Genomic DNA, 25,219 nt, shown 5'->3' on the forward strand with positions numbered 1-25,219 from the left:
TTCCTCGTTTTTTCTGCAAAAATTTAATAATCAAAAGTAGATATCGTGTGCGTTGATAAATTTATTCTGTGCACGCAAGTTCACAATTATTAAAACTTACATATATAATATTAATATTATGTGTTGAAGTTCAACACCTTACACTTTAGGTTGAAAGTTTATATATTCACGAAGGCTATTTTTACTGGGACATGTTAACTGTCACGTAATAATATTCGATTTGCATAAGAGAGATTAATGTAAAACAAAAACAACCTAACAAATTAGATCAGGTGAACTCCCAATTTTAAAATTGCGAGAACTAGAGCACACAACACACGTCAACAAAAGAAAATTATATGAAATTTTTAATAAAGCGATTAAAAATAAATATTGCAGCCTTAACTTCACAAATTGAGCTTACAATTAGGACCTTTTACCAAACCATCAAAAATGTTAAGCATATAAAATAACACTCCTCGCAATTAGCTTGATTCATATCAGGAAAATTGAAAGTGAGTTGGGAATATAAAATTTGACTCTTTTCCTGAGCCATTCCCGTTCCGCAAAATCTTATATATCCATTTAAAAAATCTTATTGAAATTCAAATCGAAAAAATTTACATCACTTTAACGTGGTTGACTTCAGAAAAGGATAATCAAATTCAGTGGTTTCACCATAAAAACTTCGAACCAGAAAAGTTTCCTTGTAGAATTAAATAAAAATAAATAGATGTGAAGTCCTATATAGATAATTCAAATTTTATTAAGTTCAATCAGCTACTCTTCCAATTGTAAATAACAAATAAAGTGGCTATCTATCATCTTTCAACGACAGAGCTTGGCAAGTTGATCGAAAAGCTCAGAGGATGGCAGTCAAGCGTGTTGAGATTCACTAGTACTGCTGTCTGAGTTTCAGCAAATGATGGGAGACAAACCAAACGCACTTTCTGGCCGCCATCAGCTAACATTCACAGTCAAATTTAGAATCACGATAAATCTGCAATATTATTTGCTTACTTGTGATCACTTTTGTTTTCAATTCTGGCTGGTTGCCTGCGAAGAAAATGTCTGGGCAGTGCTCCAGGATGAAAGGATCATTCTCAAAACACGGGTAGGAATCTGAAATTAACAATAACATGAATGAAATTGAATTAACTAGGTCAAATTATTTACGCAGCGTGTCCGGCGCAGTGGGAGCTACGTGTCCCCAACGAACGCAATTCTCCAGCAGTTCGAGTCGGCAGGCGACAGAGCAGAGGGAGTGCATGTCCGTGATGGGCTGGCCTGAGGTGCCCAAAATCAAACGATTACCAATTTCGCACTTGTATGGGTTGGTCACCAGGTGCATTGTGTTGTACAAAGAAGCCTGCAGATAAATTATTTGAGTATGTAATCAGATCGGAGCTTTCAAATTTGAAAATAATTGAGTTCTAATGAAACTAGAACATCAAATTTGGTGCCAAAAGATGCCTTTCAGACTGCCAATAACTTTTAAGTTAGCTTATTTTATTTTAATTAGAATAATTTTTGAATAATCTAAATAAAGTTCTCTTATTATTTTTAGATAAAATGTTATCCTAAGAGTGTATAAGCATGCCTGGATATTTAAAGGAAGGTGAAACTTTTAGTTTTTGAGATGCATAGGGTTGAAGGTTGAAAAAAGAATGTTTTGATGATCAGGTGGATATAGAGAACATAAAAATTCAAAATTGCATAATCAGAAAATTTTTTTCCTTGGAACAGCTTTGGGTCACTCCTGAGGTCAGTCAATACCATTCGAACAGGTGAAATTTTTGAACCCTAGCGTCAGGGTAGCCACTTTAACGATTCCTGACAGCCTCTGAATTGGTTTGATTTGCAAGATTTGCACACTGTTGGAATGGCCAAGTTGAGAGCTTTCAGAATATGTTCAATTTGACTCTTTATTGGTAATCAGGGTGCTCAGGGTACAAACTGATGTCTAAAATGTCATTCCTGAGCGCCCTGATCTTGCAGATTGAACCAATCTAGAGTCAATTAATGAAATTCATGTTTAACGATATCAATCACTTTAGGGTCACCCTGACGTCAGGGTTATAATTTTTTGCCTATTCTGATAATCTTCTTTGAACCAAAAAGTGACTCCCAGCATGTTCCAAGGGGAACAATCAACCGATTGTGCAATTTTTACTTTCTCAAAATTAACCTGAGCTCAAAAATACCCTTTTCCAACCCTAGCATCTTCCATTACCTTAGGAAACAGGCACGGGTGGAAAGGCTGCTGGGGAAGCATGTGGCTGCATGGGTCAAACTCCCCAGGCATGATGTCGACGTCAATGCTGGTCTGTTAGATTAAAAAATATAAGTACGCAAACTGTGTAAAAACACAATTCATCAAACCACAAGCTCTGCGAAGTAATCGTCTAGGCGTTGAGTGCTACTGATGAGGCTGTCCTGCGTCTCTACTTGCACATTTCTCAGCTTTCTTGACTGCATGTTTGCTTGCGAGTTGTCTTGCATGCTGTTTCCTGAATTTCATTCACCTTACTTAATAAACAATCATACACACAAAATGAACTGACCAGCGAAAATCGCCCGCACAACATGGGACATCCTCTCCTGGTCCTCGGGACTGCCAGCTTGGCCACGTAGCAACTCAAGCATGATTTCGGCACACATCGAGTTGCTGCCAGATGTGGAATTTCCAATGCTCAAGCCGCTCACAAGCAGCACGTACCTGCCAAAGCAAATCAGTACAAATGAAAAAAAAATAAACTTTATGTGTACTTATCAGGGCTGTCAATTGGTTTGTAGATACGTTCTTTGGGAACATGAAAGCAATAATCTTCAACAGTGAAGGTGCCTTGTTTGTCATCCATTCCGAGAGCAGCTAAGACAATTCCTGTCGGCGTTAGTGAAATTATTAATCAATCAAATACCACATTTTTAGCTGCAAACCTGTGACCATTTTGTGGGCATCAATTACCCCGCTGAGTGTAATCCTCTGCAATTCATCTTCTAAAACAAGGCTGTCAGACTCATCAGCAAAATAAGTCAGCGTTGGCTGCAGTTCTAGTTGGTACTAAAATTGAAACTGACGATTTGTAAAAATGTAAATTTTGAGTTAAGCACTTACCTCTTCACTGATTTCTTTCAGTATATTAGGCTTCAGAGTTTGCTGCTTGTAGAGTGTTCCAATAATAACACATTTTCTGGCCTCTTCAATCTCTCCCTCCTGAAGTTGGTAGAGCTCAATAATAGGGATATCGGAGCCTATATTATTTTGCACATAATAATTATAACATATTTCTAACTCTCAACTCCTGTTAACTAACCCCATTTCTTCTTGGCTAGCTCTTTCAAAGGTTGTCGCAAGGTTTTCAAACGCACCATGTACATCGGCGCAAATTGTCGACTGTAGTCCGTGCTCGAGATTGTGAATTTCTCGCTGAGGTTTTTGTACTCACATGTGTCTCGGTGAAGAACCTTTTCGGTGGACATTTTTCCGTTTGATTGGAGAAAATTTCTAATGTTGTCTTTGATCTTGGATTGAAAATCTAAATTGGCTGAATGGGACTGGTGACAGAAGTAAGCGCGCGAAATCTCCAGCAGCTGAAAACAACAACACTGATACGCCCCCATTGGAGAACTTTTGCTATTGCGTATTCGAAAGGAGAAAATATGATCTGATCCAAATTTCCAATTTTATGCAAAAAATTGCTGTAGATACGTGTTTAAAAATACAAATCTTATAAATCAATTCTTTAAAGTTGAATCAATAGCTTTGAAATCCCCAATAATAGTGAAGAAGTTCACCATCAAGCATCAAGTAGTCTACTCTTTAGTGTACTCCCCAATTGGCTGTTGCATTCTAGAAATTTAGTGAGAAATGGCGGCAAACAAACCTTATTAGTAAACTTAAAGGCACTTAAAAAAACATTTAAAACAATGCATTCGTACTTTTTTAAATTCCTTAAATTCAGAGAATCAGACACTTCCAGATAAACGGAAGGAACATGAGCACAAATGATACGGAGCATTCCTGCCTGCGAGTGTGCCTGCGGAATTAGTGATGCGAGTTTGAAACTCTTGTATGTATATATAGATGTATCTATATCCTGCGGCCAGGCTGAAGACCAAGAAAAACGGCGTCGGCTACCAATAAGATACACACGCGTTTATGGATGCTGGTGCCACGCATTTTGCGCTATGGGGAAACGTTGAACAAATGCAGCGTCGCGTAAAATCGCTCTATATATAAATTAACATATCAAAAAATATATAATACTGAAATTTTGGAAATTTTATGTTTATTTTTATATGAGTTAAAAAATTTATTTCATCTTCAGAGTTTTTGGTGGTAGCGGATTGGGAGTTGACCTACTGGCCTGCTGGAGCTGCCCGATTAGCAAGCCTGAGAAGGAGAGGGTGTTGAAAGGGATACCGAATTCGTTGAGCGTTTGCTCGAGCACGGGATAGAGCTGCGGCAGGTGCCAGTGGTCGATGGTGGGGAAGAGGTGGTGCAGCGAGTGGTGGCCGAAATTGAACATGACCTTGACAAAGGATGCCAGGTCACTGCTCCTGCGCGCGTCCACCACCACCCGGAGGGCGCCGTTGGCGTCGGTGCTCAGCCCACCGCGCACGCCGCTGACGGAGGGTCTGTCCCGCACCGTGTCCAGCGCCGCCAATCCCCAGTCGGTGTCTGCGCGAGGCGTGTCACCGTCGTGGAAGATTTCAGGGTGGTGGTGCGCGGCGTTCACCCCTACTATTCCAAAGCAGAGGCTGCCCGATAGCTGGGGAAAAATCGATCGGTGTTTATTTATTAGGAAAACAGCAATATCCTCACCACCACTGTAATCCATAGGAGGATCGTTGGAAGGACGTGACCTTCTGGTGAGTATCGCAGCATGACCAGAGGGACGATGAAAGGAATAAGGTCGCCTTTTTGAAAACCTCTGTTTTGCACCCTTCGGATTATTTCCGACGGGAAAACAAAGCAGTAGACGATGACGCTGCCAATCCACGGGAAGACTTTCGTAAAGAGCGACTTTTCCACGGGCAGCCATCGAATATTGAATGGCTCAAACATGGATATCTGTGTTATTACTAAAATTAATACCAATTTAATTAGCTTTTAAGCAGTTAAGAAAGGTAATTATAATATTGTTTCTAAGTACGAGACTACCTCAAGGTCGTAGAGAGAGTTGGGATACAAGTGATGACTCAAACCATGGGAAACACGCCAGTCTGACGAAGACATGAGGCTCAAATCGAAGTAATAACGCCTCCAGTTTTCTCGTAGGTGGAAAAAATTGTGCGAGGCAACTGCGCACATGATAAAAGTCATATAAAAATAATTTAAATTTTTCATATTTAATACCAGTGAGCATGCAGAGGAGGACTCCCGCGAATGCCGCGAGTTTGAAACTCTGGTAGGCTGCGGCCAGACCGACGAACAAGAAAAAGGAAAAGGCGACGGTGTCGGCTAAGATGCGCGTTTGGATGCTGATGCCGCGCATTTCGAGCTCTGGGAACACGCCGTACACGCGGCCTCGCAGCGTTGCGTAAAATCCGCCAGGATTGAATGTGTAAGGTGGCAGTCTGTTGGGATTTAAATAGTTTATAGGGCTCACCTCGAATTGTTAAAAATGAAATTATTAAACAGGGCAATACCCCGTAATAACCTTTATAAAAATAAAACCGCGCTTTCCCTCATTTCCTCTTATTAAAAATGTCGCTTTAGAAAAAAGAGAAAATTTAAACCTTTCTGATTTCGCCTCTCGCACTTGAAATCTCTTGAGCATCCTGCTGGGCATAGGTGAAATATGGTGGGTCTCAAAAGCCTCTGTTATGTCCGTGCCCTGATGATGACAAAATGAAAATAGAAACCGAGATTGTCATTAAAACAGGCTTAAAATAAAATACACTCATAAATAGGGGCATGATTTTATTAATATTTCGGTTTTATTATGTACCTTCGTCAACTTGAGCCACTCCTCGCCCCCAGGGTGGATGGCGGCGAATTTAGAAAAGTCATAGAGCTTGTCGTGAATGCGCCAAAGACCCTCGGCGCCCTCAGCTTCCCTCCGCAGGGCAAGCCAAGTGTCGACGCCCTTGCCATCAGGGTCCCTCGGAGGAGCTTTTTTCCACAGCGATCCTATCATTTTAGCAGAAGTTGCTTCAGATCTGGTGCAGCAGTCAAATCTTATCAACGCCAACTGAGGACAATGATAAGAAATCACAAAGGTATATGCTGGATAATCCTCCAATATCGAAGGGGACGAACGGAATGTTATTGAGGCTGCAGCGATAATAAAACTGGAAATATAGAATTATAAAAGCACAATGGGTGGACTCTGACTGGTCTGCATTTGATCACTTACGCGCTTCTATCAACAGACTGACCTTTTCTTATCTTGTCAACAACCCGTCTCACTCCCACTGATGGTGGGGGTTGATTAGTACTTTTAATTTGTTTTGTTCTAATTGATATGTATTTTTTTCTCAAAAAGTCAATAATTTAAATTTCCTCAGGGATCCTTGAGGAATATTGCCCAACATTTTCAATAGTGTGAAGGTGGATTAGTTATGAAATAAGTGCATTCACACAATATAAACCTCAGTCACTTTATTTCCCTCACAAGCTTCGTCTCAGTGAATACTATAGTTTCACTAGAGCTGATAATCAATGTGGGCAGCGTACGTATGCGCAACAAGTTTGTTTCAAAACAACTTTAGTCATCTTATATGCGATGAAGATCTAATTTACATATTTAAATCCTTTTTTCAACCGAACTTAAGAAGAACACTATTTACTCTCAGGTTAATTTAATTCAAACATCATCATCGACCCGGATTTGACCATAAATAGCAAAAAATAAAACACACAAGTGTACCGGACTGGGGCCAAATTATCGAAAATTATCACCGGGATTAGTTAGGGATAGGGAGGCGCACCTTAAAGGAAACCTTTTTGGGGTGAGGGCCAGGGTTGGAAAATTAATTTTGAACGATTTATTTAACGAAAAAACATATAATTTAAATTCACCTTTAACGTACAAGACATTCTTGCAAAAATTTCAATATACAATAACACAAAATTCAATTTATAATTTAGAACACCTATAATTAAGGCGCAAGAACGTAATATTATTATACTATTTAACGTGCAACAAGTTTAACTTAGTTTAATAATTTAGTTTGCTCTTGGAGGAAAAGCTGCAGAGAAGGTCGAGGTACCGCTATAGCCAACAACGAAATTGGCAATTTGTTGGGCGGGCAGCCAGGGTGTCGTCTCTCTTTCTCTGCACGGCAGCGGCGCCCACACTCGGATCGCTCGCTCTCCGCATGGCCCCACTCACCTGGTGAGCACTCTCACTCCATACACACACGCTTTATGGCCCAGATAAATGAAAGTGAGAGAGATGTGCCCACTGCGCGGCGGCGGCGGTGGCTGACCTGTTCCACCGGCGGAGCAGTTCAGTCTTTGATCGACGTCCGCCACAAACAATGCGTCAGGTCGCCGTGCTAGTCCTTTTGGTGGTAACCCTCTGCAGGTCCGAGGAGCAGGGCCGCCAGTTTCCACCCGGGGTAATCGTCGACCCTCAGTTCTACGACCAGCCCAACTACAACGAGGGGCCTTTGGAGCGGCCTCCCCAGTTCGGGGGCAGACCGCCCCAAGGAGGAAACAGGCCATACTACGGCGACGACCCTTACGCAGGACGTCCGCCATTCGACCAAAAGCAGGGTTACCGGCCCAAGCCGTACAGGCCAGAGTCGTACAGGCCCACCGCACCACCCCAAGCAGGCTACAGACCTGGACCCCCGCCGCCAGGGTACGGTGGACCCTATCCCCAACCTGGGTACAACGATCCAGGGTAAGTCACTTTTTTATTACATGAGGATTTCCGAGAATATTGATGGATATTTTAAACATACTTTAAGTGTCACTCGAGATGTTTTGATATTGTTAAGTAGTCTGTGGCTTTTAGAGACTTCTCGATTACCCCTTTATCGTTGGAGCAAACATTCAAATCAAATAATAATTATTACTGCACTTTAACTGATTTGAAACGGAATTTACCTTTGAAAAATAAAATATAATTTACCTGTTTGCCGTTGGGAATTTTGGCAGCTGCTCGAGCTTGATATGCCACTACTTCCTCCGTCGCACGACACAGCCGCTACTCATTTAGAATACGAATATAGTAGCCACGATTCCCACGTCCAAGGACTTTTAACAAGTGCAAAATGCAAAGTTGCCTTGCTGTACGTAAATGAAAAGAGAAAAACGTGAAATCGCCAATGGCGAAAATTCCATTTCACTTCGTTTGCGAGCGTGTTTACACAACCGACAAGTGTCCAAATAAGATCATATGCGTGCGAGTAAAAGAGAATTAAAAGCCGCATATATGAGCGCGCGAGGAAAACAGCGAATATCAATTTGCGTTTCTCTCAGCAGGTAGCAGAAGTGACTCACACAATTCATTTCACTTTTCCTCTCTCAAACGAACGCTGCTAATTTTTATACTTATAGAATTATACAAATATTTTGTTCCACAGGTTCGGTGGCGGTTTCAACCCCATGGGCAGTTTCTCCAATGCGCTCGAATCCATCGCCAAGCATGACGAAAAGCAATGCGTGGCGCGCATGGTGTGCGAGCTGTCAGCTGGAGGACGGCCAGGCTCTGGCTATTACCGAGGCAGCGGAGGACTCTTTGACCTCAGCGGACTTTCGGGAGTTGTCGAGTGAGTAAAAACACAATTTACACCAAAATCGCTTTTTTTAAGAGGAACTTTTGTTTTATTTTAAATACAATAGTGCCTGATTTTGTACTTAAAATATCAATAAATAAAATTTAAGTACTTTTATCTTATGAGATCTTAAAGATTGATACATAAGTCCACAGATTCTCTCTTAAATCCCATAAATCACACTTCATTCTGCTACCGATTGTTTGGCGTCTTTAACTCTGTATGTATGAAAAGAGTTACTATTTTATTGAAATGTAATCAATGTATTGGATTTAAACCACTTTAATTGACAGTAAAAACCCGGAAATCGAAGAAAGCAGCTCAGCTTGGAAAATCCTCGACGCTGATTGGCTGACGCAATGCGCATGTCAACGTCAACAGCTCCCGCGCAATTTACAACACAGAAAACCGTGGGAGCTGCTGACATGCGCGTGTGAGTTGCGTAATAAGCCAATCAGTGTCGAGGATTTTATTAGCAGAGCCTTATTTTCTTGCTACTTCCTCAGATTTGTGATTTAATTCGGAATTTAAATCAAAATTAAATGTTTTTAATCGATAGAACAACTCTTTAGCTGCGAGTATACACCAAACATGCGGTTACACGCTATTTTAATCGTTTCGAATCTCCTGTAACAAAAAAATTTGCAGCACCAAACAATATCAAAATATTAAAAAAAAATATTTTGCAGTCTTCTGGGGGCGATGACTGCTTCGTCGGCGGCGTCGCCGATGTTGACGTTCGGCAGGGCGGCGCTGCTTGGCGCCACGATGCGCGACCCTTACCGATGCTACCGCTCGTTCCCCAATTGTCCGCGCGACCCCGACCGCCTGGTCGACTACCTCAACAACCACAACGGCGGCTTCTTCAGACTGTTCGAGCCGACGCCGACGGCACCCTCGGCCAGCAGCTACAACACCAAGAGGCCCTACTACTACAACAGGACAGGGGTACGTACGTGCGTGTGTCAAAACGATTTTTGCCAACCGCGAAATTGACACCGAGGCGAGCGAGCGGCACTTTTCCTCTAGCCCCCACGCCAAAAGAAAGTAAAAATCTGCGTAGGACAAGCGATTCACGGCCTACGCTCACTCGAAATACAGGTCAACACGCATATAATACCTTTATTGGTTGCATAACGAGGAAATTTAACGTTTATTTTTTTAATTATTTTACCGCGTGATGTCACTTCATTTATTAATTCACAGAAGTAACAACTTTTAAGTTTGGGTTTTTATGTCAGTGAGATTTTTCCCGATTAGGAACATTGATTGCAGCTACTTTCAAGGGTATCGTCATTATCGTACCCTATTAATCCGATAATTATGGCGTTTTTTCGCTACCATTCGATAGTGTCCCGACAATGATAATTTTCCAAAACAAAAAGCTCCCATTATTTACATGGTTCGATGAATCGACTCCTTAGAGTCTAAATTTTAAACGCATTCAAATTGCCTTAATTTATTGAGAATTAAAGTGGTCAGATTTTTACCAAAACCTGACATATTTGGAATCTACTAACAATAAGCGAGACATATCAAATAATGTTATATACAATTTTGATACCTTGGCAAATTAATGTTTTATAATTAACCGTAAATAACGGGTCCAATTCCTTCAGCAAACTGTCAAACTTTATCGAATTGTTTCTAAAAAAAAACTTGAATTTCTGATTACAAAAAGTAATCAGTGAGGATCTCCATTTGATTTAAAATTTCGTATTGCAGAAAAAGCTTGAGGATGCCGAACACAAGGAACAGCGAGAGTCGGAGCAGGGCGACTCGTCCAACCTGGTGAACCCTCGCATCGTCAACGACGCACCCCCCGTGATCGGTGAGCAGTCCCCCAACTCGCGTCTCATCCGCGGACCCAAAGCGATCCGTTTGGAGAACAACGAGCCGACCCGGCTCGATTTGCTCGTTCCAAATCGCGTGAGGGTGGCGAAAAAGCCGAATTTCTTCCCCGAGGCGTCGGTGAACCGCACCGCCGTGCACCTTCCCCCTAGCGTTTTTAACCTGGTCCGCGACACCCCCCTGAAAAGCACCCCTGCGACCTCCCCCAAACCCCAGGTGCAGGTGCACCATCACTTTCACGACTACGACGACTACCAAGACCCAGACTTCTCGGACGATTATCCCATCAACGACAAGGTCGAACCGATCAAGGGTTACGACGACGAAAAAGACAGCCAGCACCCCGATTTCTCGGCTGACTACCCCATCGGGCACAGAGCGGGGCCGTTAGTCTCGAAAGCACCCACGCCCCAAATGAACAGGGAACTGCTGGACGTGTACCGGCGGCCCAGCAGGGTGCTCTACGCCGAGTCGTCCCGCCCCGGAAATAACATAAACCCCAAATCCATCAGCCAGTCCAGTTTTCGCTTCCCGGCTCAATCCAGGCAGTGACTAACCCCTTACCCCTTGGCAGGGCTTGTTTATTTAGTTTTTAATGCTCATCGTTGTTGAATCTTGAAGAAAATTACATTTAAAAATATTAATAATGATATAATTAAAATTTGAAGAGAACCCTAGGTATGTTCCATTAAATTATTTTGCATTAAACGTGTGTTGACTATCTCACCCCGCGTTAATTAATTCAGGTTTCTGTGTCAGAATTTAAGCCACCCGCGCCTCAATGTGTGACTGCAGTCAATTAATACGATTAATACAATGCGACATGTGACTAACTGACTAGAAAACAGCCACGTCGTGAAAGGAAAGAATGGGGCAGTAGCAGGAGGCGATAGCAGAGACATCTGCTCATACCAAGCGGGTGCAGTGAAGCACACGCAGTTTGAGTGGTCACGTGACTCAATCCCGCCATCCCATTGGCTAAGAGCAAGCACGCACTGCTAGGAGTGGAAAGGAGAAGAAGGCTATGTGCATGCATCTCTTGGCCAATGAGATCGCGGGATTGAGTCACATGACCTCTCTGCTCTCGCAGGTATGAGCAGATGGCTCCACTGTCGCCTGCTGTTTATGCCGCGAATTTTCCTAAATAAAAAATAACTTTTCTTGCGTAATTGTTTTGTTTGACACCAATTGAGGCGCGGGACGAATCAGAATTTCCGACACAGCCGCCTGCGAATTCTCATTTAACATGAGTTAAGATAGGGTAAAAATAGATGAGCAACGGCTCACCCCTACGCCTTTCTGGCGTAATATTATACCAAAATTACATCACGATTGAAAAAACGTGGATTTCAAAATAGGTTTATAAGTTTTTCGTTGTTAAAAAACTGGAAAGCTGGTTTTGAAATTTGGGCCAGTGGTGGAATATACAAAATTGAGCAAGTTTAAGGCAAAAGCAAACCTAGGGTTCCTATCTAAATAACATTTTATTCAAGGATAGCAACAAATTAAAATTTCGACTACTACACAAACGGTTTAAGATCTTATAATTAGGATAATTAGTCAAATAATTGCTAATTGACCAGTTGCATAAACCCTTAGTTATTGAAGCCGCCAACATATGGCGCAACCACAGACTTTCTTAAAAATTTCGTTTTAAGCAGTTTTAAGGCATTTCCGCTGCGATTTCAGACTCAATCTAGCTATTTTGCTTTTTTTAATTAATTTGCTTTTTTTGACGTGCTGAAAACCAAAATCGGTTCAGCCATTCGCCGTAGAAACGTTGGAAAAGATTTTTTATTTCAAAAAATAGTTTTTCACGATTCCACGGCGATTGGCTAAACCGATTTTGGTTTTCAGCACGTCAAAAAATAGAAAATTAATTGAAGAATGCACAGTAGCTGGATTGAGTCTGAAATTGCAGCGCAAGTGCCTTAAAATCGAAGGTCTACGGTGGCGCCATCTGTTGGCGGCTTCAAACACTTAGGGTTTATGCAACTGGTGAATTGTGCAGCCAATTTTGCTTCATTCCGTTTAAGTGTCCTCCCAGACCTTACCAGCTGCTATCTGCGAAAGTCAACTATCATAAAATTATGGAAGTTTAACTCAAGAAAATAGTGCTCAAAAATTTTTATGTCCTGTGCCAAACCGATTCCCGCATGAAAAGATAACTGCCTGTGATAAATAACCACTGCGACTTGAAAGATTACTAACGCACTGTTTGCTTTGCATGCGCAGCCGATCGAACGGGCACTGGTGACCTGCGGCTCGACAGCGAGCAGCTGCAGAATAGCGCTCCCTTGAGGAATGAGGTCCGTGGAGCTCGCAACCTTAATTTCTTCCCGTCCTCCAAATCCAAAGACGGCAGCCACGACTCGAGACTATCATTAACATTCCCAAAGGCTTAGCCATTCCATGGCAGAATTGAGAATCGTGTAAATAGGCTCTAGAAGCCACAAAACTATAATTATGAATAAAAATTAAATTATTGAGCACCACATGCGTCTGCTATTAATTTATATCTTGTCCTCTATGTTTGAGTTTGTATTTACCGCAGGAAAATAAAATCGATTGAATAAAATCCATGGTTTCTGTTGGTTTGAATGCGACTTTTAATTAAAAAAAAAAGTGAAGTACATAATCAGATGGTAGAATTATGTATCGCGGCCAAGAGAATTTTCGCAATTTCTTGATGACCTCAGCAAGGTGGTGGAAAGATATCTGGAACACATAATACGAATGTTTATTACCGAGGGTTGGACTGTCCACCAAATTACAAGAGCCGTAACCGCGTGTTCCTAATAAGTTTCTAAACTAGCCAAAATTCAAATAAATTGAGCTCACCCTTTCTACTTGGACCTTGCCCTCATCTTCCTCCTCTTCCGTTTCAGCCTGCGCATCCTCTTCTTTCTCCACTAAAAGAGAACAAGAAAATTTCGTTTTAAAATCTCCTCACGACACATGGCGTCGCGGCATTTTACACAGTAAACAAAGTGCCGGGTATAACTTGACAATCTAAGAAAAATTCGTCGATATTTTAGGCTTACCTTAGCACGCATAGTGTGTTTGGGAGGATGAGCTCCTCAAAGAATTAAAATAAGCCTCGATGGGGCTTATGTGCCGAAATTATGCCCCGATGTCGACGGATTCGTCGAGTCGGAGCTGTGTCTCTGTTCGATGCTAGCTGAATAAGACCAAAAGCCGTGGCGCTGCGGATGTGACGTTCGGTGACGATCGAAGTAATCTTGCAGCGATGGTGCTGCCACTAGCTGCCACGCCCAGCGCGCCAAATTCAAACTTGTACACAAACACCATGAAGAACGCTTTTCAGTTTTTGCCGTTTCTATTTATTCCACTTTATACAAAATAAAGTAAGAATCATTTATTCTTTTAGGTAGATTTAACTTTTATTCTCTGTAGCTCAGCATAAAAAAGCTATGGCCAAGCCGTGTCAGACGCGCAGCCCTGTTTGGCGGAAGGTCCTGTACGAAAACCAGAGCTTTCCGGACAACTACACGGACACGACATTTCTATACGAGCTGAAAAAGAACGTGAATTTGCGGATTCTGAAATTCAGTGACGCCGTCAGCGGCGCCAGGCTGCTCTCGAGGGAGATTTCGGTGGTGACGCTGGTCGGCGAAGTGTTCGTCGCGCTTCACGATCACCTGACGGACCCTTTGTTGCTGCTCCTGTGCTGCTCATTCCTCACCTTAGTCGGCTACGTTATCTACGTGACCAAATACAAGTACAGATCGATTTTCCTCGACGTCGTCCTGGTGTGCTCGTACATTGTGATCGTGACGCTGATGTCTCCTATTTTGAAGACTTTAACCAAAACCATAAGCACGGACACCATTTATTTGACCTCTGTGCTGATGATGCTGGGCCATTTGATGTTTTACGACTACGACTCTTTCTCGACAACAGTGTCCAAAGCACTTTCTTTTAACTCCGCCCTTTTCGGCTCACTGTGTTTGGCCTCGAGGCTTAATTCCGACTTTGATGTGTTCGTGCTGCTCACCGTAGCAGTCTCCTGCTTTGCCCTTCTGCCCCCGTTGATGACCGAGTTCGGCCGGTCCAACACTGTTGCTTCTTTCTTCGATTTAACCGCCCTCGCAGGAACATTTTTTATTTCCCAAACTGCTTTTTTATTTTACCTAGCTGAGTTGTTGACTCTGAATTTGTCCATTCCGTATTTGATAGTCAGATGGCAAAAGTACAAAGTTAACATTTCTGGCCCCTGGGACGAAGCAAAGCCAAGCATTGGACGAGTTGAGAAAAAAAGGCGATGAGTAATTGTAACAACTATATTATTTATTGTCAATAAAACAAACCAATCTCATAAAAATATATCTACTTTTTTACTCCGTATAGACTCTTTTGCACTAGAAGCCTGCGTTCCTCTTTGCTCAAATTCGGAAATTTTGAGCACATGAAGTGGTCAACAGTTCTTGCTTGCAAGTGCTGGATCTCGATGTTCGGGAAGAGGACTAATTTTTCATTGAAAGTTGAGTAAGCAAAACAGGGTCGAGAATTCTTCCCGAATAGGCCAGCTGTAAAAGCGGCCACGCTCTCTTCAAACTGGAAGCGCACAGAAATAGAATCTTGGCCTGCAATGCAAAGCAAACACCCATTAGGAGAAAATGTCTCTATTTTGTTATGTCTTTAATTAATTAATGAGGCGCCAGAATATTGGTTTTGACGAAATATCCCGGGCTTGAGGCCAAGCAATCTCTAATAAATTTGCACCGGAAACCAGTCTTTGCTAAAAGATTTAATCCGGTTTTAAAGGGATGATTTTGACACACCGCTATCACCCCCAATCTTCGATGGAAAGTTTTAATGTGAATTGAAATCATAAAAATGACGATAAGGAGAACTCGCTATGTAAGTATATAATTCAATTGACATTTGATATTCATGGATCTGCCACCAGCCCACCACTGGTCCAGAAATTGCAAAACAAACACTCAAAGTTATGTTTGAATAGGTTGTGCACAAAGCACACAATCAAGATTGAAGTGACAGCGCAGGGAATTTTGGAAAACTTTGAGGCCTAAGTATCTCATTGCGCAATTTAAAAAAGGCGGTCTTTTGATTCCCATCGCGAAGCCCAATTTGAAGACCTACATCAAGGCCAAAGGTAATTTTAAACCTACCAAGAATGAACGTTTGTCCGTCCCAGGAACAGACGACTATTTCGTCATTTCCATCACCAGTAATATCCAGTTTTGTGATGCAAAAGAGCTGTTTCTTTAGTTGCATAGACCTGTAAGTTTAACTATCAGCATTTACCCAAATCATAATTGTTAATAACGCACCATAAAATATTATCGTCCTGAGCTAGCAAAAGATTGCCATCGGTAACTGCAACGGCGTAAGGAGATCCTTTGTCGCCAGTTGATTTTGCTGTTTGAATCATGCCAACGATTTCAGTGGACAAATTTAAACTTTTAATAAAGCGGTTTGATGACAAAGTGCAGTGGTTAATCTTTGAGGTTGATACCGCCCTAGAAAAGACATCACCAAAATTCAAATACACCAAAATTTTGGATTTTTTACTCGTCCAGCGAGTTGTCCAAAGCGGCGTACTGATTGGTCGTGCACATTATCTTGAGCAGAGTGCCTCCAGGCTGAGAGACCAATATCGACGGCTGCCCCCCGATTTCTCTGCCGAGGCTCACGCTACTGACCTGTAAAAGAGTGCGCTCTGTGAAAAATTGAACAATTAGCAAAATCAAAAAGTTGACTTGGCAGGCTGCTTCCCACTTGTTGAGGCTGACCAGTTTTCCTTCGCCAGGCACAGTAGAGTCAGGATCCCGCTGCCAGCGGTACGACCTGACTACCCTGTCTGTCAGGCCGACCACCAGTTCAATTTGCCCGTCTCCATCGATGTCACCAAGGAAGATACACTAAAAAATATAATTGTTGGTCAACAACCAGTCGAACAAATTTGTTGGGGTTGGAGGATGTTTCTATAAAAAATTTAAGCATTTAGTTTTAAAAGGGCCAAAAGATTGAAAACTTTTGTTTCGTCTGAATTTTGAGAAAATCAAATTCGCACAAACAGTTGATTTCACCTTCTGAACATGCTTTGGTTCAGAACAGGTATGAAATTAATCGAACCCTGTCGTCAGGGTAGCCCTCGAATTTGCACGGGTTGTCACTTTACTAAAACTTGACGATAAGATTTGCGCACCGTTGCAGCGGCCAAGTTGAGAGCTTTCAGAATATGTTCCAATCGACCCTTTGAACGTGATCAGGGTGCTCAGGACTTAGGACACACCCTGATATGCTCAAATTGTCATTCCTGGGAGCTCAGATGGCTCCCAAAGGATCAAATGGCACATTTTATGAACGCTCTTGACTTGGCCGTTCGAACGATGTGTAGATCTTGCAGATGGAAATAATACAGAGCCCGTCAAGCGTCGGTAAAGTGGCTACACATGCGAATTTAATGATTTTGATTGCTTGAGGGCTACCCTGGAGCTAGGGTTCCATTTCTGACCTGTTCATACAGTCTTGTCTGATCTCAGGGGAAACCCCCAGCATGTAACAAGGGTAAAAATCATCTGATTTTCTCAAAACTAGAAAATACCCACTTTTCCACCTTTTGTATCTAAAAAACTAAAGGTATCACCACCCTGAAAATTTGTAGGCAAGTTACATACACTAAGGCAATCTTTTATCCCAGATTCAGACAAAATTAAAGGTGCAGTTTTCTTGATATTCAAAATTTTAAAATATAAACAATTATTACTAAAAAAAAATTAAAAAAATGTTTAAATCGTTTAAATTCAAAAGTTGTAGGCTATCTTTTAGCAGAAAGTTAAATTTTCTAGCATTAATAGAAGTCAAGAAACTTTCACTTAAGTTAACGCAAATAGACCAGTTTTTCCAGATTTCCCCTTGTTTTTTTTTTTCAGAAAATCCGCATTACAATAATAACACCATGTCAAAATATCAGAATGGTACATAAAAAAATTGCAAATCTGTTGTGGTTCATTTTTCAGCAGAGTAAATTGAGAAGAAAAATCACATGAGTGTTTGGAGGTATGCACTGAATGTGGGCCACATGCATGTTGTTGTCACAGCCAAGAGCCACATCTGGTGGGCAGGAGGGTGCCGCTCCGGGCAGTAAGATGTGGCACCAGCCATCCCCGGACACGACCACCAACGTGTTTTTGGCCTCCTCAATGAGCTTGCCGACACCGATGGCGCTGATCATTTTAAGGCCCGTGGTTTGGTACCACGGTTTGCTGGGGTTGCTGGAGTCTTTGAAGATGCTAAGCTCTCCGCTTTCGTTGCCGACGACCAGCTCCACCTCGCCATCTCCGTCAACGTCGCCGAAAGTCAGCGCATTCTTCAAAACAGGCCCTTGAACAAGAAAATTAAATTTTAATTATTTTTCAGTGTGTGTATGTAATAAGATTCTCACCCTGCATTTCGATCTCCCTCCTCTCGCTAAAGCAGACGGCCCTCATCGTTTCAATAAGAGTAAATGGCTGCGGGAACGTCAGCTGAAGACAGGTTTTGGAAGCGGGACAGTGGCCACAAAATGAACGTGGCTTTGGCAGTGAGTAGCCCGAGCGAGACGGGTCCGAATTCGTTCGAGTCAAGCGAGCGACCGGCGTTGTCGCCCTCGACCCAGCAGTGGCCCTTGGGCACCCTGACGAGCGGCTTCTTGTACCGCTTGGTAACCACGAGGTCCCCTTCGAGGCCGACGACCCGCTTGATCAGCACCTCGCTAGGGTTTTTCGGCGAAACCAGGGACACGACGTCGCCTCTGTCAATGCAAAAGTTGCGCAGCGGCAGTCTGTCCAGGTAGACGAAGTCAGAGGAGCCTTCAGAGTCGGCTGGGTTGAGCGTAGGCTGCATCGAAACGCCCTCGACGCGGGCGACGTAGCCGACAGAGTCGAAGAAGGTCACTCCGATCGGGATCCCTACCAGCAGCGACCGAATTAAGCCCGACCTGAGGAACATAGATGCTGCGCAAGGGCCCCAATCGTCTCCCGCGGACTTTGAAATGATGACGTATTAGTGTTTTGACCTGTTCGTGCCCAGCAAAAATAGAAATTATTATATTGAAATTTCGTCTCTCTGCTTGCAACACCCCCGGCTTTGTTTTTGTGTGCAATAGGGGTGTGCAGTAAGGAGCTAGTTAGTCCTTGAACAAATTAACCAAATTAACATAAACTTAAGACAGATCAAACAATTTTGAATATATCCATTTAGCGAAATAAGATACTTTAATGTTATAATGTTATAATTTATAAGTTAAGCTCTGCTTCTGCTTAGTATTTGCCTCAATCAATTCTCTAACAGCATCTCCTTTCTTATACCACATTTTTGGGGTGAGTCTAGAAGTCAATTTTCGTCCAGGTTACAGGTTACGCCTATCGCGGTGCATCGTAAACACGTCCAGCTGATCAGATTTCTGTCAAATTTCGAATGTGAACCGGAATTTGGGCCTGGATTGGATTTTGAGATGGGCATCTACAGCGTTTACATCGTTTCAAAGTCTGGTGGACTGATTTTCCAACACGACCACTTAGTGCCAAAAGTGGAAACGGAGAAAACCTGCAGTTTTCCGCTCGACATCAAACTCATTTTTGAAAACAAACGCATCGTCGTCAACTATGGGCAGAGAGATGGAATTATGGGTATGGGTTTTTTAAATTTTAATAAATTCCTACTGTAAAATATCATGTTTCCCACATTTCTCAGTTGGGCATCAGCTGCTGGCCATCAACGGAGTTCCGGTGACCGGGCGAGTCCTGGAGGATGGCAGAGATGCTCTAGATATGCTAGATAAGCCGGAAAATTATCCAGTTAACTTGAAGTTCGGCCGGCCAAAGATGACGACGAACGACAAATTGTTTCTGGCCAGCATGTTCTACCCGCTTTTCGCGATTGCCATTCAATTGAGTCCCGAGCCCAAGAGCTCTGGAATTGAAGTCTTAGAGGCGGACACGTTCAAACTGCACTGCTACCAAACCCCTACAGGTATGCATTATTATTTATTCTATTCCATTACAAAGCTGTTTTTCTTTTGGTGTTTGTTAACCGAAAAATATTATTTGCCAACCTTGTTTCAGGGGTGAAATTTATGGTGATTTGTGAGCCTTCCCAGCAAGGCATGGACATTCTTCTCAAGAAAATTTACGAACTTTACGCCGACTACGCTCTCAAAAACCCTTTTTACTCACTAGAAATGCCAATAAGGTGTGAGCTTTTTGACACAAATTTGCAATCTCTGCTAGAAACCGTTGAGAAGTCTGGTCTCAGTAATGTTTGAGTGATTGATGACTGAAAGTGTGAATGATCTGTGGTGTAAATAAAAATCCATTCCAAAAAATCGACTGATTATTTAATTAAATTGCGTGAGAATAATTAAGAAAAAGGTTTTCTCAATAAACAAAAGAGAAAAAGAAATTGCTGAGTGAAGTTTACCTTATTTAACGTTGGAGGAAGAGCAAAGCAGCTCGATTCCCACAGCCGTCAGATCAGCCCCTGCGGCAAGCCTACCGCCGAAAAATAACGAGACGAATAATCTACGTACAGCCTATCATTAGAGCACACACTTGGAGGGGAGAACACATTTGTGTTTGTAATGTGAAACAAGAAAGAGAGAGGAGAAAAACAAATGCGGCGCCAATTGGGTGTGTCGGCGCCATGGTGAAATTTTTGCACTTTTTTTCCTCATCAAAATAATGATGGCGTATAAATTTCTGCTGGTATAGAGATTATAGGATGCCAAAAAATATAACTAGCCAAATAAAAAATGATGACAAAAAAATGAAAAAATGCACTCGCAGCTGTTACATTTCTCTGCATTTGATTTTGGCCAGATCACAAATTTTAGGATAAATCAACAAATATTCCAGAATCTGAGTAGATTCCAAATATGTCAGGTTTTTGCGGAACTCCCATTTTTTTCATAAAATTCTGGCAATTTGAAATTTGCGAAATTTGTTAAAGTTTTGACTTAGAGAACCATAACACCTGATTTATTATTACTGTGGAAAATTGTCATCTTTATTAAAAACTACCAAATTATTGTAGCAATAACACAACACTTTTCGGATTAAAAGGTGCGTACAATACAGGCTTTTTAATCAAACCTTCGTTACAATTATGCCTGAAAGAGAGAAATAATTTGCTCCTTCGCGCGGCGCGTGGCCTAAGGCGAAAGAGCGCGAGTGCGTGAGAGAAAGAAGCTGCTCTTTCGATGATAAATACACACCCACCCGAAATTAAAATGCACATCACATCTCGCCTCGCGCTTAATTGCCGTGTGTGCTCAAAATATTCGGGTTGTATCTTGATGCCGGCCGGGGAAGCAGAGATTATTGTGCCCCCCGGCCACGCTTCTTTCTCCAAAGCAGTAATTGCCAGCACGGCGTTATTGTTTTGCCAGGTCAGAAATAGTAGACTGGAATTATGCCAGGTGAATTACAGGGAGCGAGACTCGCACCTAAACATTATAATAAGATTTTAGTCCGATGCAGAGAAGGAATTTGTGGACAGAATGAGATTATACACACTGAAAAAATTCACCAAAAGTTCATTAAATAATAAATCTAATTATAATAGAAATACATTTACTTTTGTTTCAAAAATCAAATTTTAGCATAATTAACAAAAGTTAGCACATTGTTTAATCTCAAAATTATGGGGTTTCTCGCTTAATTTGTAATTAAATTTGACAATATGCTAAAGTGCAAAGGTCTTCATGTGAATAAACTTTCAAATCCCAAAATCGAGACAAAAAATTCACTTTTCGTCTAGGGGGATGAAGTAAGACCTATAGGGGTTGAGGGGTGAGCACCATAAAAATCATTCAGCTCACTAGGTGAAGTCAAGTTAAGACGAACGGTGTTCAGTTCATGCGTTTCTGACCCTTAGAACCCGAGATTTGGCGCACACAACATTGGCAAAAATTCGTGTTTTTCGAAAATCAAAATTGTATTTATCGAAAATGAAGCCAAAAACCACCTTGAAATTTTCACAAAAGTTTCCTATGTTCCCTGAGATCACTTTTGAAGGGCATTCCGGATTTTTAAAGTATTTGGCGCTGGTTTTAAAATCCTAAAAAAAACACCACGAAATGTTGGAAAATGCCCTTGGTGACCTTTGACCTTCATCGATGACCTCAAAGTTGGTGTCCATTCGTTCGGGCTTGACGAGAAGAGTTCAACGCACACACCTTAACTTTCAAAATGAGTTATATATTCCATTTTTAAAACACTGCTCCGAAAATATTTGCTCTATATTTAAATAAAATCTGATCGATGCGGAGTCAATTTCGTCAGGTAACCCGTGATTTCTGAATGGTATGGTAGTGGTTCTGCTCCCTGGTTGCACCGGTTAATTGTAATCGGCGTGTGGAATTCTCCCACGATGTTCAAGGAACGGAATTTGGTGCTCGATCTGCGCGCATTCTTGTTGGAAGCTGCGTGTGATCTGCTCCTCTCCGCGACCACTCCCACTCACAAACAGGATTTTTTATATTATCAGTCAGGCTCCCACGTGCTACCAAAAAATACCTTTCGCTCTATCCGGTCCGGAGATGAATTAATAACAACGCAAGCGTATTTTTCGATTTAATGCCCGACAAGAGAAAATTACCACGCGTGTTAATAATAAGTAGTGTCTGCTGGTATACTCTCTTTCTTTCTTAAAAAAGTAAATTACTATTAAAAGAGCAGCTTCGGAGGCGGTGAACGGTCTCCGAGCGGCCGGTGAGTAAGCCGACTGGAATGAAATCAATGCCAAGAATGCGCAACATCGTGCGACGATCATGAATCGCATCGCACGTCGCATTAATGGGCGGCGGAGAAAAAGATCTCAAAGACCTACAGCTACACATAATTCTGTTTTCGCTTGTAAAAAGAGGCAAATCAATCAATAAATCAATCACCAAAGGCTAGAAATTGATTTTAAAATTTTATTTGACTAAAACGCCACCAAAAATCTTAATTTTCCCTCATTTGCGGTGTTGACAGACATTTGAATGTTAAATTTTGGATTTTATTTATCAAATTCATCTCGAATTGATCGTGGAACGAAAAATCGGACATCGTTGAACTCGTCTCCTCAAGTGGAATATATTTCCTATTGACTTAAAAAAGGTTAAAATCACATTTTCGAAATGGAACTCAAATTTTAAAAATGAAGGTAATCATTTTTTAATTTTCATATTTTATAAAAAAATTAAGTTAGATTCTACAAAATCTGGAGTGGCTTATTGCCTTTTTATTTTTTATTAAAACAAATTTCCGAAAATAGTGCTTTTCCGTGTTATTTAAAAATGTTTACACGCCCAAATCTCAGCTCCTGGTCAGATTTTCAAAAACCACACACCAATAGACTAGTCTATAACTCCCCAAAATAGACGAAGCAACCCCCTTTTTGCACCCTTTTAAATTTTATTTTATTATCAACCTGTGATGATTTTTTCATCAACCCAATTAGGAGAAAATGCTGTTCAAACTGCATAAATAGGTACATACTAGGTCTTACATTAATAGGTCTGAGTAATCACTTCCTGCGCACTCTGGTCGGTTGTTGTTCTGAATGAGCGCGGCTGCAAAAGTGCATTGCATGGCTCACTCACCGCTCCTATCTGCAGCGGCATCAGATTTATGTTCTCCAGCAGCAGCAGCAGCAGCAGCAGTGAGCAGCCTCCAGCCCGCGGCTGTTTGTGTGAATGAATCACTCACTAGCTGCGGCTGCTCTCTGGCAAGGACCTTCTGCTCTCTCGACAATAAAATCGGCCGCGCGCACGGCATGATTCATTCTCGCAATTCAGAATTCACACGCTCGAAGAAAGAAATTGTGTTATAGTTCCATGCTTAATAGAGAGATGGACGCGGTGTTACTCATCTCATAAATTTAGCAGGTTTTAACAGTTATGAGCCAGAATCTCTGAGGGCAACAAAATTTCGCTGAAACTTTATGCTTAATTAGGCCATGTTTAACCCTCAAAATTCCCGTTTTTTCGGGCTTTACTGGTTTCCGAAGATCTAAGCGCAGGAATTTTGAATAATGCCTAAATTTCTTCAGGTTAAACGTACAACAAAACTTCGGACACCGTTGGATTCGTCACGTCAAGAGGAACAACTTTCATGTTAGCCTCAAAATGGTAGGTCAAAGGTCAGGGTCCCTAAATTTTAATTTCTCAAAATGGTACTCAAATTTGAAAACTAATTGGTTTAAATTTTAAATTTTGATTTTGCGCAAACGAATTTGGTTGAATACGCCAAAATGCGGAAAATGTCGTTATTTTTCTTAAAATTTTCCATTTAAAAATAAAAACAAAAAATTTGTTGCTTTTTTGGTTTTTAAAAATGTTTAAACGCCCAAATATCAGCTTATCAGATTTTCAAAAATCACACACTCTTAGACTAGTCCCAACCTTCTGTAGATAGCAAAAGAAGTGTAAAATGTTGTCCTGCTGATCCGTAATAAACCAAATTTTTTTTAATCTAAAATGGTTAAACCCCAAGTATATTAGCTTAAATGCTTATAGACTTCATAATTCAATATTTTTGTAAAATTTCGCGTGCATGCATGACCCACGGAGGTGCACTTACGGACTGAAACGGCCGTGTTATTTTTTTTTCTGCAAACCGACACTCAAGACACAATTTCTTTTCGTGGAAGCGGCTAATTATCCAAACGAGAGAGACACCTTCAATACGCTATGAGGCTTTGCATGCAAATGCGTGATGAGCGAAATTAAACCAGTCTGACCCACCGCCGCCACAGCTGATTCTCGGAAAATAATTTTATTATACAATTAAACCGAAAGTCCGAATCACAGGCACTTACACATTATCCATCTGCTCAGTCCTTGCCACATTTGCGTCCAATTTCTGGGTGTACAGTCGCTTTATTTATTATTATAAAAAAGTAGGATTATTTTATAGTTGAGCAGCAAAAACAAATTTGGAAAATTAACAGGATAGAAATAAATTACCACAACTGCTGTGGCTTACAAAATATTTTTATCAATTCAGGAAACATAAGTTCCTGTTTAAAAGAACTATTGAAAATATGCTGGTTAGCGTGCAAAATTTTGAACAATATTTTTTTCTAAAATTGATCTGAAATGTAGGAAAAAACTATAATTTCCCTAGTAGCCGCTTGAATGCCTGAGAAAATCGCCTCTAAAGTTTGCATAGTATCAAGCGGCGAGCATCAATTATCTCCTTATTGTAAAATCACGATTTATAAAACAATTTAGGGATTTTTTCCTAAAAATTCACACACCGTTAGATTGGATCGAAACGAGAGGAATCGAAATGTACAGCGAAAAAATCATTGACAAAACCAATTTTTTTTTCAATAAATTTGGCAAATTTTGAAATTATTTCATATTACACCGCAGTAGCATAAAATAGGTTCAAAGTTCCTCTTTTGACGCTTTTGGCTCATCAACACAACTAATTTGTCCAACAGGTCCAGTGTGACGCCGACTCATTAAATATATCTGAGGCTCGTCGGGACTGCTCCGCCTCCCCGAGAGCGAGACTTGGATGGTGCGGAGGGCGCAGAGTGGCGCGCGTCCCACGCGAGGCGACGGCGATCGACGACGTCATGGGCACGTCTATAGTAGCGGCCCTTTTTTGCCACCGAACGAGAATTGGCG

General features: G+C 41.6%; 6 protein-coding genes and 1 long non-coding RNA gene across 9 annotated transcripts; 3 read left to right on the forward strand and 4 right to left on the reverse strand.

Moving 5' to 3' along the window:
- Positions 1-720: 720 nt before the first annotated feature.
- PolD2 (DNA polymerase delta subunit 2) lies at positions 721-4,147 on the reverse strand. The gene is made up of 10 exons (XM_065476077.1): positions 3,297-4,147; positions 3,098-3,234; positions 2,920-3,043; positions 2,749-2,863; positions 2,544-2,698; positions 2,362-2,489; positions 2,213-2,305; positions 1,156-1,348; positions 1,000-1,101; positions 721-943 (listed from the first exon to the last, which is right to left on the reverse strand). Exons 1-10 carry the CDS (start codon positions 3,601-3,603, stop codon positions 801-803), a joined length of 1,497 nt encoding a protein of 498 aa, XP_065332149.1. The 5' UTR covers positions 3,604-4,147; the 3' UTR covers positions 721-800.
- A 133-nt stretch (positions 4,148-4,280) lies between these two features.
- On the reverse strand, positions 4,281-8,088 carry LOC135934379 (cytochrome b5-related protein-like). The gene is made up of 7 exons (XM_065476081.1): positions 8,070-8,088; positions 5,937-6,179; positions 5,725-5,822; positions 5,342-5,562; positions 5,147-5,286; positions 4,808-5,056; positions 4,281-4,754 (listed from the first exon to the last, which is right to left on the reverse strand). Exons 2-7 carry the CDS (start codon positions 6,123-6,125, stop codon positions 4,296-4,298), a joined length of 1,356 nt encoding a protein of 451 aa, XP_065332153.1. The 5' UTR covers positions 6,126-6,179; positions 8,070-8,088; the 3' UTR covers positions 4,281-4,295.
- On the forward strand, positions 7,157-13,063 carry LOC135934378 (uncharacterized). Of its 2 annotated transcripts, XM_065476080.1 has the most exons (5): positions 7,173-7,838; positions 8,524-8,709; positions 9,405-9,663; positions 10,441-10,546; positions 12,802-13,063. In XM_065476080.1, the coding sequence occupies exons 1-5, from the start codon at positions 7,471-7,473 to the stop codon at positions 12,969-12,971; spliced, it is 1,089 nt and encodes a 362-aa protein (XP_065332152.1). In that variant the 5' UTR covers positions 7,173-7,470; the 3' UTR covers positions 12,972-13,063. The 2 variants fall into 2 exon arrangements, with proteins under 2 accessions (XP_065332150.1, XP_065332152.1); XM_065476078.1 differs by lacking the exon at positions 12,802-13,063 and having other exon boundaries at positions 7,157-7,838; positions 10,441-11,369.
- An 88-nt stretch (positions 13,064-13,151) lies between these two features.
- LOC135934386 (uncharacterized) lies at positions 13,152-13,771 on the reverse strand. The gene is made up of 3 exons (XR_010574113.1): positions 13,611-13,771; positions 13,408-13,478; positions 13,152-13,284 (listed from the first exon to the last, which is right to left on the reverse strand). It is a non-coding gene; the product is annotated as an uncharacterized LOC135934386 (long non-coding RNA).
- A 38-nt stretch (positions 13,772-13,809) lies between these two features.
- PIG-C (phosphatidylinositol glycan anchor biosynthesis class C) lies at positions 13,810-14,870 on the forward strand. The gene is made up of 2 exons (XM_065476085.1): positions 13,810-13,934; positions 13,984-14,870. The coding sequence occupies exon 2, from the start codon at positions 14,001-14,003 to the stop codon at positions 14,853-14,855; it is 855 nt and encodes a 284-aa protein (XP_065332157.1). The 5' UTR covers positions 13,810-13,934; positions 13,984-14,000; the 3' UTR covers positions 14,856-14,870.
- LOC135934382 (KICSTOR complex protein ITFG2-like) lies at positions 14,857-18,697 on the reverse strand. Of its 2 annotated transcripts, XM_065476084.1 has the most exons (7): positions 18,002-18,187; positions 17,603-17,940; positions 16,314-16,475; positions 16,126-16,256; positions 15,885-16,073; positions 15,723-15,832; positions 14,857-15,173 (listed from the first exon to the last, which is right to left on the reverse strand). In XM_065476084.1, exons 1-7 carry the CDS (start codon positions 18,045-18,047, stop codon positions 14,917-14,919), a joined length of 1,233 nt encoding a protein of 410 aa, XP_065332156.1. In that variant the 5' UTR covers positions 18,048-18,187; the 3' UTR covers positions 14,857-14,916. The 2 variants fall into 2 exon arrangements, 1 of the variants encoding a protein (XP_065332156.1); XR_010574112.1 differs by lacking the exons at positions 14,857-15,173; positions 15,723-15,832; positions 15,885-16,073; positions 16,126-16,256; positions 16,314-16,475 and having other exon boundaries at positions 17,799-17,940; positions 18,002-18,697.
- Positions 18,698-18,938: 241 nt separating this feature from the next.
- Positions 18,939-19,927, forward strand: Trs23 (trafficking protein particle complex subunit 4-like protein Trs23). The gene is made up of 3 exons (XM_065476086.1): positions 18,939-19,226; positions 19,291-19,569; positions 19,662-19,927. The coding sequence occupies exons 1-3, from the start codon at positions 19,052-19,054 to the stop codon at positions 19,859-19,861; spliced, it is 654 nt and encodes a 217-aa protein (XP_065332158.1). The 5' UTR covers positions 18,939-19,051; the 3' UTR covers positions 19,862-19,927.
- The last annotated feature ends 5,292 nt before the right edge of the window (positions 19,928-25,219 follow it).

Source organism: Cloeon dipterum, chromosome 1, assembly GCF_949628265.1.
Source record: "Cloeon dipterum chromosome 1, ieCloDipt1.1, whole genome shotgun sequence".
NCBI classification, from domain to species: domain Eukaryota; kingdom Metazoa; phylum Arthropoda; class Insecta; order Ephemeroptera; family Baetidae; genus Cloeon; species Cloeon dipterum.

What these genes read in the sequence shown, in the direction of transcription:
- PolD2 (XM_065476077.1), bottom strand. Translation starts at nt 3,603, where the DNA reads ATGGGGGCGTATCAGTGTTGTTGTTTTCAGCTGCTGGAGATTTCGCGC. An exon ending in ACCCGTGCCTGTTTCCTAAG is followed by an intron (nt 1,349 to 2,212) that starts GTAATGGAAGAT and finishes ATTTATCTGCAG; the next exon opens with GCTTCTTTGTACAACACAAT. An exon ending in GAAAACAAAAGTGATCACAA is followed by an intron (nt 944 to 999) that starts GTAAGCAAATAA and finishes TGTGAATGTTAG; the next exon opens with CTGATGGCGGCCAGAAAGTG.
- LOC135934379 (XM_065476081.1), bottom strand. Translation starts at nt 6,125, where the DNA reads ATGATAGGATCGCTGTGGAAAAAAGCTCCTCCGAGGGACCCTGATGGC. An exon ending in AGTGGCTCAAGTTGACGAAG is followed by an intron (nt 5,823 to 5,936) that starts GTACATAATAAA and finishes TGTCATCATCAG; the next exon opens with GGCACGGACATAACAGAGGC. An exon ending in CGAGAGGCGAAATCAGAAAG is followed by an intron (nt 5,563 to 5,724) that starts GTTTAAATTTTC and finishes AAATCCCAACAG; the next exon opens with ACTGCCACCTTACACATTCA.
- LOC135934378 (XM_065476078.1), top strand. Translation starts at nt 7,471, where the DNA reads ATGCGTCAGGTCGCCGTGCTAGTCCTTTTGGTGGTAACCCTCTGCAGG. An exon ending in GGACTTTCGGGAGTTGTCGA is followed by an intron (nt 8,710 to 9,404) that starts GTGAGTAAAAAC and finishes AATATTTTGCAG; the next exon opens with TCTTCTGGGGGCGATGACTG. An exon ending in ACTACTACAACAGGACAGGG is followed by an intron (nt 9,664 to 10,440) that starts GTACGTACGTGC and finishes TTCGTATTGCAG; the next exon opens with AAAAAGCTTGAGGATGCCGA.
- PIG-C (XM_065476085.1), top strand. Translation starts at nt 14,001, where the DNA reads ATGGCCAAGCCGTGTCAGACGCGCAGCCCTGTTTGGCGGAAGGTCCTG.
- LOC135934382 (XM_065476084.1), bottom strand. Translation starts at nt 18,047, where the DNA reads ATGAGGGCCGTCTGCTTTAGCGAGAGGAGGGAGATCGAAATGCAGG. An exon ending in AGTGGGAAGCAGCCTGCCAA is followed by an intron (nt 16,257 to 16,313) that starts GTCAACTTTTTG and finishes ACTCTTTTACAG; the next exon opens with GTCAGTAGCGTGAGCCTCGG. An exon ending in CGGACAAACGTTCATTCTTG is followed by an intron (nt 15,174 to 15,722) that starts GTAGGTTTAAAA and finishes TTTGCATTGCAG; the next exon opens with GCCAAGATTCTATTTCTGTG.
- Trs23 (XM_065476086.1), top strand. Translation starts at nt 19,052, where the DNA reads ATGGGCATCTACAGCGTTTACATCGTTTCAAAGTCTGGTGGACTGATT. An exon ending in GCAGAGAGATGGAATTATGG is followed by an intron (nt 19,227 to 19,290) that starts GTATGGGTTTTT and finishes CACATTTCTCAG; the next exon opens with TTGGGCATCAGCTGCTGGCC. An exon ending in CTGCTACCAAACCCCTACAG is followed by an intron (nt 19,570 to 19,661) that starts GTATGCATTATT and finishes ACCTTGTTTCAG; the next exon opens with GGGTGAAATTTATGGTGATT.